General features: G+C 45.7%; 1 protein-coding gene across 6 annotated transcripts in view; it reads left to right on the top strand.

Moving 5' to 3' along the window:
* CAMTA1 (calmodulin binding transcription activator 1) overlaps positions 1-17,263 on the top strand; it is a 696,897-nt gene that overhangs the window by 673,606 nt on the left and 6,028 nt on the right. For 3 of the 6 annotated variants that reach the window (XM_083452043.1, XM_083452045.1, XM_083452046.1), the window contains 2 exons: positions 2,546-2,739; positions 4,023-4,097. In XM_083452043.1, coding sequence (XP_083308169.1) covers positions 2,546-2,739; positions 4,023-4,097 — 269 coding nt within the window. Of the gene's footprint in view, positions 1-437; positions 459-2,545; positions 2,740-4,022; positions 4,098-7,902; positions 7,934-17,263 lie in introns of all 6 variants that reach the window. The other 3 variants (XM_083452042.1, XM_083452044.1, XM_083452041.1) reach the window with 3 other exon arrangements.

Here is a 17,263-nt window from a genome sequence, read left to right as displayed (position 1 = left end):
AAGGCAGGAGAGAGAGAGAATCTCTAAAAACAAAAGCTGAGGAATGGCTTCCTTCAGAGGCTTGGCAGTGGCCCACATATCTAGGCTGAGTTCTCAACCACCAATGGCAGAGCTTTTTCTGAGGAAATTGGTAAAGCTCAACTCTGCAGGCTCCCAAGCAAAGAGCCATTTCCCAGCCATCTTACATTCACCCCACAGCAGGACTCCCCATGGAATTGCTGCTGCAGCAGCAACTGCACACCCTCCTCCCTCCCTGTTGTGGGTGAACCTGAATGTGGCTGTTGGCCTCCAGCAGCACCCATTTGCTTTGAGAGAATCTCTTCTGGAGGCACCCAGGTCTCCTAAGGAGGCAGAGCCCCTCACTCTGTGCTGATGATGACTGACATGGCAGGCCGTTGAACGTTAATCTTGTATTTTCTGTTTCTCCCCCTCCCAAGCTTACTTGGATAGCCTTGAAGGTAATGACTGAAAACGCCCAGCATTTGGGCTCATGAGCTTTTCACTTTCATTGCAAGCCAAGGAGAGGGTCTGTCCATTTTGCTAGAGCACACATGGGTTGCATCCTGCTGTGGAGCGTGCATGCCAACAGTCCTGCTTTGTTATGAATGGCAACCTGTCCCTTATGAAAGGGGCACATTTTTAGGGCCTTGCCTGGCATCACAGAATTTGCTGGGGAGGGAGTTAGACTTGGGGTGCATGCCGAAGGGAGAGACCGCAAATCACTGCAAAGCAAGGAAGGACTTCTACAAGTAGCTAAATGGGTTAAATTTAAAGTTGTTAAAATCATGAAGTCTAATTTAATTTCCTTAGCTTTTTTGTTTGTATGTTTTTGCACTGAATGGCCAAAGCTCTGGATGGCAGGGAAAGAAACTGGCTCAGAAACAGCCTGCCCATTTTCCTTTAAGTTTATATAATTGAAGTGGGATAGGTGCTTTTAAATTTAAATATGAAAGCTGAAAATTCAGGGAAGTTGTCTGGTCCCTGGAAGCCCACCTCCAGTTTGGCACACTGGCCTTCCATTCCTACCATTTCACAGGCACGCAGAATTTGCCAAGGATGGGCCAGAATGGGGGCCTGAGTCCTCTTTATCCCCTCTTTCCCAGCACCTTCTTCCTTCACCTACAAGTGTGGTGACCCCCTAAACTGCTCCCCATATGGAGAACGTACCAGTTTGCTTCCTTGATTAGGAGAATTGAGAGAGAACATCATCTGGCAGCAGTGCAGATTTGGCAATTTGCGGGGAGAGGTTCAAGCACAATTTGGCGGTGGGTTAGGGTAGAGCAGCGGGGAGAGATTCCTCAGTCACAAACACCAACAGTTCTGTACACTTTGCTGGTTTAGAGGCACTCCACCCCCAAGAGGTAGCTTATGTGGCCAGGAAACTAGAAGTGGCAGCTTCATCTTGTCCAGTTTCTCCATTCAGTGACCCATGTGTCGGACAGTAGGGGCTAGATCAACCATTGGCCCAGTCTAGCATGGTGGCAAGCCTTGTGTGTCAAGTAGGCACAGAGCCCACTTTTTCTGTGTGGCGCTGGTTTACACATAATACTAAGCCAAGGCTCATGGCTTGTTCAGTGGGCTCTGTGCTTGTTCCTCTTGGCTCCAGGCAGATTGGAAACCCTAATTGTACAATGCCAAGGGAAGACAGGCGTCAGCTCTCCTGTGCATCAGCTGTTGGGTAAGAGAATGAAAGCCTGCTGGATCAGCTGCTCAGGGCTTGCAGACCACTTTGTGCACGGGTTCTCCGGTGCAAGTGGGATAACCCTTATGACATCATTTGATTGGCATCACCTACCTGTCAGAGTTGGTCCATGGGGGCCTGGCCCACAGAGCTGGAAATGTTGTCCACCTTGCATTGGATGCTGCCCATTTATGTTAAACATGACCAACTGCATAGCATGCTTGAACCACCCCACTATTAGGTTGAAAATGGGTGAAGTATTTGGCCTAGTGTGCAGGTTTGTGTGCTTTCTCTGTCTCTTACACATGCACAATAAATGGAAACCAAGTCTTAGAGCACATTAGATTTTTTTTAAAAAACATTTCCCCCCATACTCTGAGGAGTAATTGAAATATTTTTGTCATTGTCCATAGAAAGCACTCTTAATTGGGAAACATTAACATTTGCTAAAAGTCCAGTCAGCTTCCAGTTTGTGGAACATACATGTGCACCATCCAGAGATGACTAACAGGTGTGGAAGGCCTGCCACAGATGATCCACCTTGCGTTGAGATACATTCTGCATTTTCAGGGCAGAGCCTTTTCTGCATATTCAGCTGCCCATCCTCAAGGGATTGAGCTGCTTTGTGTGGAGAACTAGTGGAGGGGAGGGGGGTTAAGGGTAACAAGGAATTGAATTTATAGGTGCAATCTTTCCCCCTATTATGTGCCTTGCTTAGTAAAAGCAGGAGGGTACTTTTTTTGTTATTGCAGTGAAATTCTTCTGTGCCCATCTCTGGATTTTTCCCTGAGTGACTGTTATTTTTGCCTTTGGGAGTGCTTCAGCCTTTCTCTCTCTCTCTCTTTCTCTCTCTTCCCCTTGCAGTATGCACTTTATAAAAAGATGATACAAGCTGCCATCCTCATCCAGAGCAAATTCCGAAGCTACTACGAACAGAAGAAATTCCAGCAGAGCCGGAGAGCTGCTGTCCTAATCCAGCAGTTCTACCGCAGCTACAAGGAATGTGGGAAGAGGAGACAAAGTCGCAGGACGGCTGCTCTCGTGCAGCAGAAGCTCAGGTGAGGTGGGCATGCTGGAGAAGGTAGACAGGGCAAGGGGCTAGTCCTCACTGATCTTGGGCAGTCCCCCACCCACATTGACTTGCCAGCCAATACCAGACAGAGTAGATGGATGGATGGAAGGGGGTGTAAGGCAGAGGTTGATGCTTATGCACTTGAGTAAAAGAATAAATTATGCACCAAGGAAACCTAGATTCTGCCCCCCTCCCCCCAGTGAATCAAGCAAATGCATAGGAACAAACATTATTGCTCTCAGAAGCCACAATTCTGCATCCGTTACCAAAGACTGCCTGCCAGCTCACAATTGGAAGGGCTAAGAAAGGCAGGGGGCACTGATGGGCGAAGGGACAAAAGGGCAGCTCAGATAGATGGGGGCTTTCTAATGCAAGGAGGCTGCAAGATCGGTAGGTACAACAGGAGGGTGACATTCAGTCACGAAGGACAGAATGAATCAATATGCATCAAAGCAGGTGGCTGAAAAAATCTAGCCAAAGGCCTTGTAGGAAGAAGGCTCATGTTCATAAAGTGTTTTGGTTTTTTATAGTTCTTTCTAAAAATAAATATATTAAAATTTTCTCTAATACAGTAAAATTACAACTACAAAAGATACAAATTGAATAAGTAGAATACAGAGCCCTCACTTAAAATTAATTGTTAGCCTTTACCACCCACAGAGGACAGCAGCTCCTCCCAGCTTCTCACCCTGAGAGACCGACCTTTCACTCTCTCTCACCCAGGGTCCTCCACTGACCATCGACCACCCCATCAGTATACAGTCTTTAGACCTTTATAAAGGCTCCAAACATACGACACCAAAAAAAGAAGAAAAGGAAGAAAAGCAAAGAATAGAAACAAAAAGAAAGAAAGAAAGGACAATAAAAAAGAAAGAAGAGAGAGAGAAAGTATAACAGACAAATTAAAAAGAAACATTAGCCAAAAAAAAATACATGGAGTGTTTTGTCAGCCAGCCTCCCTTATTATGAGTAAAAGCGCTCAAGTTTTTACAGGCATTAGCTTGGATAGTCTCCCTCATAGGAGCATTAAGCTGCTCTATATACCACAGGCAGGCAGTTGGTCCATATAGCTCAGTATTGGTTGCACTGAGTGGCAAAGGCTCTCTAGGGTTCCAGAAAGGGGAAGAGAGTCTTTCCTAGCCTAACTGGAGATGTCTGGGATTGGACTTGACATCTTACTTAGATGGCCTTTTCCCCTCCACACTTCCTTCTTGGTATCTCCTGGACCCTGATGTTCTCTTCCTTCCTTCCTTCTTTCCTTTCTTGCAGAAGCAGCTTGCTCACCAAGAAGCAGGACCAAGCTGCTCGCAAGATCATGCGTTTTTTACGACGCTGCCGCCACAGGTGAGACATCACCAGCATTCAGTTTCTAGGTGTGCCCTCACCAAGATTCCTAGTTGGGGGCTACAGACCAAGGATTGGAAGGTAGTGGGGACAATCACATGGGTGGCTGCAAATGGTTGTGCCAAGAAACAAAGTTCAGGTGCTCCCCAGAGGATTGGAGCCTGGTTGGATCATGAGTGTTGGTTTGCCCATGGATGTTGTCCATGGGAAGCTGACTTGGGCTTCTGAGGGCAAAGGCAGGCACAACACTCTTGGCTGCAGCCATGTGAACCTTTGCCTGCAGTGTAAATCTGGTTTTATAACATCACTGTTGAGTGCTAGATCTGCTCTTGGTTTGGACCCTCTTACATGCTTCAGGGGAGCTGCCTGCCTTTGAACATATACAGATGTATACTGTATATTTATATTAGTGATTCCCTATACCTTATAGAAATATTAATTATCGTTTCAAAAAACAGATACTAAACTGCCCTGGCAGTTTATTGTGTGGTTGATGCTTTGATGATGTGGACATGGGTCAATAGGAACCCAGCACCTTTCCTGACAGGCTCAATGTCTGCAGAAATTGTTTTTTAGGTTCAAAAAAGCCCCCTGTATTTCCCTCCCAGGACAGTGTAAGTCTGTGGTACCCCCTGGGGATCCAGAAAACCCACTCTACAACCCCCAGGTATGGCAATAGGACCTGCTTCTGTGGGATCCATCCCAAGAGGACTGTCAGTCCAAGCAGTGGGGTGTAGAGGGGGTGCTCCTGTTGCTTCAGGATGAAGAAAGGCCATCTGAAATTTCAGAGTTTGGCACATGAGGAGGGGGAGGCAAGAGGAAAGTGACTGGGTGGATGTGCTAAGAAGGAACAGAAGGGGAACTAAGAGCTTTTCTGCCTAAGACCCAGGATAAAGTATGTCATTTCAGATTTAAGACTAGTTGGGTGATGCTGGAAACTGCAGAGTGCAAATGAGTGCAACCAACAAAGATTGTGGGGTTTGAATGGGCAGCCAAGCTTCAGGTAGAATTGCTGCTAGGCTGGAATTGTGCGCTTCACCTGCAGTTTGGGCTGGGGTGGTGGGAAGTCACTTAAGTGCAGAAGCTGTCTTAGGTTGACAAGCCTTTGTATGATGCCTTCATGGCTCCCAGCAACAGTTCAAAGCTGCTCAAGGCAATGAGTTTGCAATCCTATACCCACTTACTTAGAAGTAAGCTCCACTGAACTCAGTGGGGCTGAATCTGTAGAATCATATTGTTACCAGCTCCTTCTAGCTGAAATGGGGCCTTCTTAGTCTTCAAGTAAGTCATATTCTATGATTTTTTTCTTTTCTTGTGCTCAGAGAGAGCAACAGGTTTTGTGGTACATAAAAGCACTTTTCAGTCACAGACCAAGATGCTTTAATGGTTATAGGAACTAATGAGTGTGCACATTTTTCAGAAACACAACTGAGGAAATGAGTTTTAAAACTATTGAGTTGTGCCCTACTCATAATAGACCCATTGAAATTAATAGCCATGGCTCAATTTGTTACCTTAATTTCAATGAGTGTATTCCGAGTTGGACTAGCATTAGATACAACCCATTATTGAAATCAGTAATGCAGGCCTCTTCGTCCCCCATGAATTTGCCTGATCCCCTCTTAAAGCCACTGAAGCCACATTAGGTAGAATCAGATTCCACAGGATAACTACATGCTGTGTCAAAAGTAATTTATTTTTCTGTCCTGAATCTACTGCCCACCAAGTTCAGAGCGACCCCAAATTATACTGTTGTGAGAGAAGGAGAAGGAAGGAAAACCCTCTGTCTAATTTCACCCCATCTTATCTCTACCTACTTCTTACTCTTCTGTTATCTAAACTAAGAAGCCCCCAAACAGTACAGCCTTTGGGATATTCCTACTAAACTCTTTTTTTCAGCCCGTGTAAATTAATGAACCTTAGTCATGCCCATGAACTTCAGTGGGTCTACTCTGAATAGGACAGAGAGTTCTGAAGAATTCAAAGGTTTGCTTGGTCCATTCTTATTAGTCCTAACAAAAAGACCCCAATATTATCTTGATGTAATAACCATCTCTTGTAACACTAGAATTCATGGACATCCAATGAAGCTGGATGTTAGAGGATCCAGGACAGACAAACAAAAGTACTCCTTCAGACAGTGTATAATTAAACTATGGAATTTGTTCCCATGGGAGACATTGAGGGCCACAAATCTGGTTGGCTTAAAAAGAGGATTGGACAAATTCATGGAAGATAAGGCTCTCAGTGGCTAATAGCCAGTATGGTTATGCTCCGCCTCCCCAATTGGAGACAGTAATACTTCTGAATACAAGTCGCTGGAAAACTGCAAGAGGGGAGACTGCTTTTAAGTCCTGCTTGTAGACTTCCCATAGCCATCCAGTTCGCCACTGTGAGAATAGGATGCTGGACTAGATGGGCCACTAGCCTAATCCAGCAGACCCTTCTCATCTGATGTCTTTTGTTGTTTAACTCAATACTAATTCACTTGTATTGCCATCTCTGCTCCATTTATTCAAAGAACCTTTGTTTGACAGACTTTGTTAAAAGATTTTGGCGCTCCAAGTATATACTTCCTTCAAAATAACCACTGCCCATGTATTAGTAGGCAACATTCTGGTTTATAGGAGTTGCTCCCACAATGGCCTCTGTGTTTGTTTGTGTATTTTGTACCATTCTTCCCACCATATGTGAGCGAGAGATGCAAACCTTCCCCCACCCCCCCAAAAAAGAAAACTCTTGTGGAAGGGACAAATGGTGATATGACAAAGCAAAGCGGTAGCATCTTCAGCTTGTGGTAGCCCAGCTCCAAGGCCTCATCAACACTTCCACTTGTCTCACTCCTTTCCTATGGAAAACCCACTGCCTAGCTCTAAAACAGAGCAAACGTCAATCCAGAGAAAACCCACATTGCACTCCCATTGAGTGCTAAAGAGTGGTTTTCCCCAGAGGAAAGCAGCGGAACAAGAGGAAGTTTGGATAAGCCCTGAATATGCTTTGAACTTGACAGCACTTTTAAAGGATGTACACCAGGGGCTAGCAGGTTACCAATTGGCAGTCCAGGTGTCATACCTGTAGCCCCATCTGCTGGTGTTTCTTGACACCCTATGCACAGCAAATGACTAGTTTGGCTTTGAAACAAGTAATAAGACATGACTAGCTTTTTCCAGCAGAAAACACCTCAGGTGGCAAAACGGCATATTGGGATCAAGAAACAAAAGGAAGGGAGCCCTTTGGAAAAGTGGCCAGCACCCTTCTTTTGAATCTGTTGCTAATCAGAATTTTGATTCTGATTAATGGATTTTCATTACTTAATTTGAACCTTGGTAAGAAAGTGAAGTTTTGGTCAGTGAGCCAAGATGGCTACAAGGTTTTGACAATGGCTTGGATACTTCTTGCTGCGTTCGTAGCCCACCATATCCCTGGGGTTACGGAACACCTTCTTTCTGATTATCACACAGTCTTTCTAAGAAAACTTGTTCTAGTCTTCTGAGTCAGAGAAGGAGGGTCTTGGAACCTCAGTGCTACTTCCCACCCAGCTCCAATAAAATAGACCCGCCTTTGGGTTTTGCTTGATATTGTATGGTGCTACTCAACCGGCCCCACCCTCCCAGCACGTAGGTTGTTGCAAGCTGGCCCCTGAGATCTGACACTCCCCACCTTGGCCACCCTCTCCTCTCCCTCTCCCTTCCCCAGAGCAGGCAGCTTGCCTATCCTCCTTGATCTGAAGCTGTTGAATAAAAGGTGTCTACCTGTTGCCATCTATATGCTAATAGCTCTTTGCTATCGTTTTGCGCATCTGAAGCCCTCTGGTGGACCATAGGCGGTACAAAAGGGTGAGTTTAGCTGCCTGCTGGACTGTTTCTCTTCCATTTAAAATGATATATCTATATATATCTCACTATATATATATACATATATACACACATATATATATGTCTCTCTCTCTCTTTGCTTTCTGCTTGCTTGCATGGGGCTGCAGCTGAGATGATGACCATGAAGTTTCACATCCATTGAATTCTCTCTGAATCGGGGAAACTGACCATGCCACAACTAACTGTTGCGGTTACTAACACCGCTGCTTCGTACTACCTGCAGTAGCTGTTACAGATGCATGAACAGAGCAGGGGTGGGGAGGGAGTACTCCTGTCCATCCATCATGGGGCATGCTGATCAATGAGAGGGAATGGGGCAGAAATCTCTGTCCCATTGTCCCCCACCCCCAGTAGCAGCTGTACTGAGCCTACCTAGCTACATTCTCTGTGGACGGTATCTGCTTCTGTCTATACAAAATTGCCCATAGCCTGAAAGCGAGGCTCCATCCAGCGCAAGGCCTCAATACTTTGTTGAACAGACTTTCTCCTCTTCTGCCTGGAGGGAAGAAAGGAGTGAGAGCTTCCTGCTCTAGCCTAGGAAGCGCTGACTCTCAGCATTTCAGGACAGAAATCAGGAACTGGGGTGCTGGGGGACGAGGGCTCAGCCAAGTAAAACATTGTGGGTGGGTGGCCCCTCTAAAGGCACAGGATCTGCCCTTGCCATTGGCAGGTAGTATGAAGTCTATGGATTTGATGAATACTGATAGCCTAACCGTAGCTGCTGTCTACTGTAGTTCAGGATCTGGGAGAAGCCTCCAGCCTGGATCAGGCAGCCCAGGTCTGACCTGAGAGCAACACACACAACTGCATTGGCATCATGCAGGCATTCTTTTCCTTCCATGTCCTTACAAAGCCGACATCTTGCTCCATGAATGACTTCTGAAAGTCAGTGGAAATGTAGGGGCTAAAGAGAGGAGGGCTGGATGTGAGCTGCTGGATTGCAGGACTGGGAAAGAGACTCAGCAGAGCCCTTGCTGCCAATCAGAGCAGGCAGCACTGAGCAGCAAGGAGGATCCACTGCCTGGCTTACAATCAGGTAGTTTCATGTGTCTGGAGCAGGAGAGCACATGCTTTGCATGCAGAATGTTCATCTCCAGCAGCAGCAGTGCTGGGGAAGACCCTGGAGGACCAAGCACCTCATCTTATCCGCTTTCTGCACAGTCACAGGATATGTCATCCTTGTTCCTCATTTGTTGTGGGGGTCTGTTCTCCACCCAGCCAATCTTGCAGTTTGTTGGGCATCTTGTTTTTGGGACTGCCTCAGATGTGAGATTTTATTTCATATATTCTTTTAGTTATATCATTATTTTAAAATGTGAACCATATCAGAGTAGCCAGCAAGATTCAATGGCAACATTCCTCCTCGAAGCTGGCAGCAGCGATGAAGAAAATCATCCTTAAGATTTCTTGTATAGCTTTCTTTCCATTCTCTGCTGGGTCCTTTAGTGGCTTAATCATGGGGTTTGTCCACAACTGAGCATTATTGAGCTGTTAATGCACTCTCCTCCCCCCCCCCCCCCGCTCCACATATGAATTAGTCCACAGTTGCATATACATGAATTTGCCTATGAGGAAGAACTTTTATCTTTCTTGTTCATGTCAGTAAGCATTCCCTTTTGCGTTTTTCCCTGCCTTCTAATTTGCTGATTCAGTTGTGCCAAATAAATACTGACAGGGCATGTGTACAGATAACTGGGCAGGCAATTTTTAATTCTTAGCACACACTTTTGTAGTTTTCTGACTTTGTGCAAATCTGAATGATCAAAAGAAAATATCTAAGGCTACACTCCTCCATTTGGGAGTGTGCCAGAAAAGAAATGAAAGCAATTGTATGTTTTCAGCACATTCTTTGAGATTAATACCGTTCAGTATTTGGTGCAGATTTGTGTGTGTGTGGTTTGCTTGTACAGTTTTCTGGTTTTGTGCAAATTTGAGAGATCAAAATGGAAAAAAACACAAGGCTGTACACCATTCGGGAGTGCAGTGAAAATAATTAAGAATATGACTGGAAAAGAAATGATGGTATTGAGATAGTACTGAGCATGGAAAGGTGAGTAGCAGAAAGTGAAAATAGATCCACCTACCCCTAAATAAATAGTTTGCAGTTCCAAGTGCAGTAGTTTGGAGCCGATTTTCACCGTCACATTCCCCCTGTGTTGGGAAAAGATTGGTGTTTGAGGGTAACATCATGTGGATAATGCAAATTAAATGGGAAAGTAAACAGCTGCAAACACACAATAAACTCTGGTGTGAACAAATCCACTGATGTTTGTCCAGAAAAAGCCCTCTCCTCAAAAAAAAAAAACCAAAACAAAACCACACACCCCACAACAGTTCTGAAAGTCTTACATCTCAAGTGGTGACCACATCTTCCCAGAATATGTCTTCCTATCCTGTTGCAGGTGTTGAGCTTGACACATTTCTTTCTGTGGTTGTCTAGTAGGAGTTTATTAGCTATTAGCGAACTCTTTGGCATGTAGTTCTGTGTTGGAATCCTAAAGTTCCCCAGCAAGATAATTTCTCAACGCCACCATCAAAACACCATCAAATACAGTATTTCTCAAGAAACTACTGCAAAGATGTGGGTTGTGGCTGACACCATTGTGTGTATATGGCTTCACAATCCAGTGATGGAAGTGCACTGGATGCTGAGCAAATGGAAGTCTGTCCACTGCCTCAGTACTGTGGGCAAGGAAGCCTCCCATTCACAAATGCAAGGCTGGACTGATGCAGAAGAATTGCTTTTGGAAGGGTCTGGAGAGTGGCCTCACACCTATGTGAACACACTTTGTAACAAGTATGTGTGCGTGGCAGGGTCTGCTCACTGCTGTGTGGGTTTTGGACAGTGGAACCCATTTTGATGCCATTTGACTCTCCCATTACAAAATCTATTGGCACATTTGGTAAAGGTGAGGGAGCTTTCCCTTTTATACAATACCTTTAGAACAGTTGTGTGCTGCCGAGCTGGGGTTTGGGGAAAAAAGCAACATGTTTGTTTACTGATTCTCCCATAAGTTTGTTGATGATGCCATGTTCAGTATCCTACAGTAAAAAATGCCACTGCACTGCCTCTCTCCCCCTTCACCTGGCAATTTTTACAGGGCTGGAAAATGAGGCGAATTCCCAGCATGGGAAGATCCTGCATCATGCAAGCTGGACATGGGGTGTCTCTCAGTTCAACTAGGCCTTAGAGGCATGATAAATAGCTTCAGGATTGGGTCCATGGAGCAGCCCCATAGCATAGCTTGTGAAGGGAGGTGTTAAGACAGCTGCTCTGACAGGTAGAAACAGCTGCTGCTAGGACTAGGCACCTAGGGGGTGAGCAAAGAGAAAACTCACAGTGCTGATGAGAGAGGGGGACATGAGAGTCCAGAGCCTGGGGCCGACTCAGAAACACATAAAGGCAGGCACAGTAATAGAGAGCCCCCTAAAGTGCTGAGAGGGAGGCCTTGCGGCAGGAGGAAGAGTCTTTCCTAGTAGTAAGTGCAGGCAGCCACTTCCCAACAAAAGCCATGAAAGCTGCTACATTTGGCCATCAGCTGAGCATCTATAATATGGATCTTTGCTTTGCAAAGGATCTTGATCTGACAGCTGACCTAAAAGCATTCTAGGGGCTGAACCCCAAAATACCATTTTAGTTATTCAACTATGTTCTATTTAGGCAGGTGGAGGAGAGTCCAATCAGGTCCTTCAGTAATTTTGCAGATTTGTCGAAGGGGAAGCGAGAGCTTTAAACTCACTGGCAACCACAGGGCACTTCCACACAAATCAGCACCAAATCTGGACTTGCCATGGCGCACCAACCCTGTAAGATAACCCAGTAGCAACAGGTGTCCCATTCTCTTTTTGTCTCTCCCTCTCCTTGCTACCAACCATGTATGTCACTTGGGGCATAGTATAGGATTCCCACTTCTCTCTGTTGATCTCAGGAGTAGGAAAACAGCTAGATGAACTCCCAAGTCTCCTACTTGACAATTCCTGCTTTCCCAGGCGCCTTAACAACAGTTGTATAGTCCAGTGTCAGGAGATGGATCACCCGCTGTTGAAGGTATCCAGGATTCAGAAAAGCCCAGGAATCCAAATCAGCAGTTTTATGCAAAATGAAAATATAAAATAGGGAGTGAATATGCAGATCAAAATGGAGATAAAACACTATGCTAGAATGTTGGATGATGATGATTTTATTTATACCCCACCCATCAAATAAGTTTTACTCAGCATAGGCTGTTGTTTCTACTTCTGTGTAAGCTGCCTTGAGTCCCTGTCAGGGAAAAAGGTGGGATAAAAATAAATATAATAATGAAATTTAATTGTCCTAACTTAGTCATGTCTGTTGTTTCAAATGGGTCTACTCTGACATTTATCACCTTTATCCCTGGCATTTTGAGCCAGGGATAAAGGCGCGTGGAGGTGAGGAATAGGAGCCACCTGTGCCATGGTCCGTCCCTTCAGGGAGAATTCGATGGTTGCATGTTAAGGTGGCTTTGGGCACCTGTTTTTAGCATGGTTCATGTCAGCCCAGACCCACTCCTGCGCCTCCACCTCCTCCTCACATTGCAACCCCCAGGGCTTCTGCTTCAGGCGGCCTTGACCATCTCTGCTGCTTTGATTTCCCCACAAGAGCAAACAAGAGGGAGCTGCTGCTGCTCTGCCCTCCTATACAAGGCCACACCTGCTGCGGCTGTGATTGCCGTTGCTGTGCATGTGCGGGACACACTCACATCTCTGAATGCTGCTGCTGCTCCTTCCCAGTTGCCATGAGAATTTGTACAGCCCCCATGCACCTCATAGCACAAAGTGCGCACACAGCTGGCCTCTTTCATTTAGAAGCTTTGAGGCAGGCCTAGTCTGGCTTCTCTTGTCTAGGTCTCTGTCCTGATTCAGGAGTGGGTAAATGCTGCAGCAGCTGCTTTTGCCATGACAAGGAGTCACAATGCATAGGAAGATTTTGAGGTTTGAAACCTGAGCCTAACCTAATAACCCATCCATGAGTATGTATATGTGTATGCATTCATAAGCCTCAGAGTCAGTGTGATCGGCTGGTTAGATGAAGCCTCTGGATTGGACAGATGTAACATAAGTCCTGGGACTCTGGGCTTTCTTCCTCTGCCTGCTCAACAGAGCACTACGGTCTGCCTGCTCCAGCTCTCAGTTCCAGTAACTGACCTCCAAGGCATCTTTGGGCTTGAGAATATGCACTGCTGGTCTGGATACAGGAATACCTGTCCACAGCTCTGACCTGGAGTGGAGAAACCTTAACTGGGATCTGATCTGTAGTTCAGCATGGCTGTTTCCAGAGCTCCTGCAATGGGGTTTCATGGTTCCCCTGCCAGTGGTGACCCTCCATACCTAGTGCAGTGGTGCTCTGGCACTGTCCTGTGAGCTTTGCACAGGAGTTGCGGTCATTCACAGGGCATTCCCTGGAAGCAGTGAGGGAGGGAAGCATGTAGCTCAGCTGTGTGAGGCATTTCTAATTGTTTGGGAAAGGTGTGGGCTTTCCCGCTGGCAAGGCAACACTGTCTTGGCCCCACAGCTTGGGGGCTGCTCAGGGAACATCTGTCATAGCTGTGTAAGGGGTTCCTTGCACTTTTGCATGTCAAAGCAGGCTTAGCTGTTGCTGCCATTTCATGTTAAAGAAGAAAAATGGGCAATTGGTATACTCTCTAAGTTCAGTGAGTAAGATAGATAGGTATACTCTCTAAGTTCAGTGAGTAAGTTTCCTTATACGTACAGCCTTCTTGTGAATATTGCTGAATAAAAAAAGACCTCTCTAGCCAAAGTGTACATCTTAACAGTTCCACAAAGGACAAATGTCTGAAGGGTTCCCATAGGCAAACCTTTCAGAGCTGCTCTTTTCACAGTTCTCTACTGAGTGGGGGGTAACAAACATGGTTCCCCCACCCAATTTTGCTGGATCCCAACTCCCATCATCCCTAACTTTTGGCCATGCTGGAATTGGAGTCCAACATTTTCTGAAGAGCAACCCATTGGCTACCTCTGCTGTGCAGCTTCCTCAGGTGCAAAGATAAATTTTCCAGATCTGGGAGTGGTCCCACTTATAGCAGCATCTGTATTTAAACAGGTTGTAGTATAGTCATTGCTATATTCAATAAGGGTGACTGAGTACTGACAATAATGTGTTTTGGTAAGTATGTCTCTTACTATGTTTGAAACCTGAATTAACCACTAGCCATTTATGTATGACACTGGATTTTTGGTTTCTTCTGAAGTCTCATCACCTTCCCAGTTCTTATGCCACCTTGAGAGTGCATAGCTAGACGGTGTCTTTCTTTCTTTCTTGTTTAACCTGGACTTCTCATGCCTTGGGCAAATCCAGCATCTCCCTACAGCAGCAGGGCCTGAGATCCTTCAGTGAGGTGGAAACAGCACCAGGGAGAGACTTTCAAAGGACAAGATTGAGGCTAAAGAGAATGGTGGATTTGTTGTTGCCAATCTGGAGTTAAGCACAAGAAAGCCACCCAAGGAGGTAGGGCAGATGGGAGCAGAGAGAGAAGCCAGTAATAAGAGCAGTAGGAGGAATTCTTGAGAAACTCTGAAAGGCTGGGAGGGAAGGAAACAGCCAGCAGACAAATGCCTTTCACTACACAAAGAAGAGGGATAGGAAGAGGAAGTTTGGACTGGAATTAGGCTGGGGAGGCCCTGTTGAAGAAGGGAGGGAGAAAGGGTTGCTGCAGCCCAGTTCTCAAGAAGTCCATGTGACTTAAGACACCCGTCACCACTTGTCTAAACTTGTCCAAGAGAGCAGGGATGAGAAAATAACGCATCACATGTGGTCTGCGTCAAGGCAGCCACAGCCACCATTTCCAAAGTAATCTTGTTCCGTTTGCCTCTTTCAGGAGCTGAATTCTTTCGAAGTACAAATCAGTGTGTTAAGTTGCAGGCCACATGCTCTGGGGTGTCTCTCTTATTGGGCCTTCTCTCTCTTTTTGCTTTGCAACCCAAATGAGAGATCTGGAAAAAGGGAGGAGCCCCCATTTCCCAAATTTCCCACGAGCCATTACTGCTCTAAGAGAAACAGGTAACTGATTCTAAAGTCCCACCCTGGGGCTCCACCCACTCCACTGCCACCCTCTGCTCCTTTCCCTTCACCGGTCAGTTTCTGACCTTCCGCATTGCCCCAACCAGTTCTGCTGTCCACTTCATCCAGCATTTCTTTGGCTGGGCATTTTGGAGTCCGCTGTGATGCAAGACAGCTTTGCAATGTGCTTTTTACTCACTCAGCCATTTCTCTGCTCTTACAAAGTTATTTTCCCCGCCTAACTAGACCTAACTCATTTTGCTCACAATATCGTCATCTGAAGTTGGGGTGGGGAGGTGGATAATTGGGCAGAGGGCTTTGTCCGCAGGTGGCTTTTCAGGGCTTCTGCTTCTGCCATTGCTTCTTCAATATGTTATGCAACCCCCTTGTTGTGATTCATCAAAGAAAGCAGCAAAGGAAATTCTCTGCTTGGAGGGGGAGTGAAGTATCTACTTGGCAGCGGGGTGCGGCAGTGTGACCACATCCTTTATTGAAAGGATGTACAGTGAAAGTGTTTCTAGTTTAAAGTTCTCAGCTGCATCCATATCATCTAAATTGTAAATGAAGCTTCTATCCCACAAGTAAGATGCTCTGGCTGCTACTGAAAGCAACCGCCCAACCCTCATCAGATTAGAATGGGGAAAGGAGATGGAAGATCCCACTCCCAGTATTCTGTTCTATGTGGGGCTTGTTTAACTCTACTGTGTCTGGATGTCTGCCTCTGTTGTAGTGTAATCTTCATGCCTCAGGGTTTGACCACTAAATGTACAAATACCCACTCCACTTTTTAGACTTTTCAACTAATCAGGGTGTTTTCAACTATATTTGAACCAGATTTCTCTTGCTACTATATCTTGTAGTTGATTCCTGTGCTTCTTCATCAGTAAATCACAGTGTTCTCCATGGTGCTTACACGGATGTAAGTGTGAATAGGATTGCACAATAAAACATTGGAGAGAGTGGGTGGAAGGGATATTTTTATGCCTATCCATTTGGGAGGAGAAACATGCCAGTGTCCCCTATTCAGAATGACCTAAGTGTTCTCCAAACTTCCTTCCTACTGCTGCAGAAGATTGGGGGATAGGCTTGAGAGTGTGCATTCCCCTTCCATGGAGTGCTGGCTAGGCCTGTTGAGCCTCACCACCATCTCCACTGAAATGGTAGGATAGCTCGAGAACATAGCCAAGGTCTGTTGGGAAGGGAGGCCTTTTTCTGAACATATGCCAGGAAATTCAAAGTGCTCTTCAAATGTTTGCAGCTTAATGTTTTTGCAAAATAAGAGAAAATAGCAACAAAACCAAAACAAAGTGGGAGCAATGTTAGGAGATTTGACTAATGGTACATAAATTTTGCTGAATAAGATAAATTGGAATATTGAGTCTTTTGTGAAACGGGGAGAAGTGTCTTTGCATTGAGGAGGAAGGAGAGTAAGGATGTGATTTTGGCTGGTGGCATCATGGTTGTATTGAACCTGCAATTTCCTTAGCACTATATATTACCAATTTAGTACTCTGCACATAGTTGTAAAACGATATAGTGTTTCCAACAAAGCATAAAATTAATTGAAACCTACCTGTGTTTGAAACAGTTGCTCAAAGCAAGTTAGTATCACTCCCCTGCCCCGGCACCCACACAGAAAAAGGGGCCTGATCCATCTCTAGCCCAACCTGGTTGCATGCAGCCAGCAAGCCTAGACAGCAAGGAGCCACTCATCTATTGCCAACACATCCATTACATCAAGTTGAGTCTGCATCAGCGTTCTGTGTATATCTGCCTGGCCTGGCCCAAGGCACAGGTATATGGAGGTGAGGCTCACGTTAAAGGCCATTGTTACATCTTGTGGTCACATCAGAAACTGCAGCTCTAGAGTCTACATCCATTTCAGCTAAGGAGCATCACAAAGCTGTTAATACCTCAAGAGTCTATCCATTAAGTAGTTGGTCTTGTGTTTAAACCTCAGCATTCAAGCAAGTCAGCCACCTGATTTGGTCCCAAGAAAGGCGGCGTGTAAATTTCTAGACGACATCTGTACTCGCGCAAATGTGGAATGTGGCGAGAATCCGCATGCATTTTCCAGACAATGGCAACTGGTCTCCACCAGTCCAGACACTGCATGCTGATGATGACAGATGGTGCCAACAAAGCATGACTTGCATCCCCTCCACTCCAGCAGAAGTGCTCTGTTAGCCTAGACTTTGCATGACTCAGCATGTCTGCAAAGGAGCCACCAGCTTCGATTGATCATGCATGTC

Source organism: Podarcis tiliguerta (assembly GCF_965153285.1).
Source record: "Podarcis tiliguerta genome assembly, chromosome: 8".
NCBI classification, from domain to species: domain Eukaryota; kingdom Metazoa; phylum Chordata; class Lepidosauria; order Squamata; family Lacertidae; genus Podarcis; species Podarcis tiliguerta.
The sequence above is the reverse complement of the archived record's forward strand: the minus strand, read 5'-3'. Positions and strand labels throughout refer to the sequence as shown.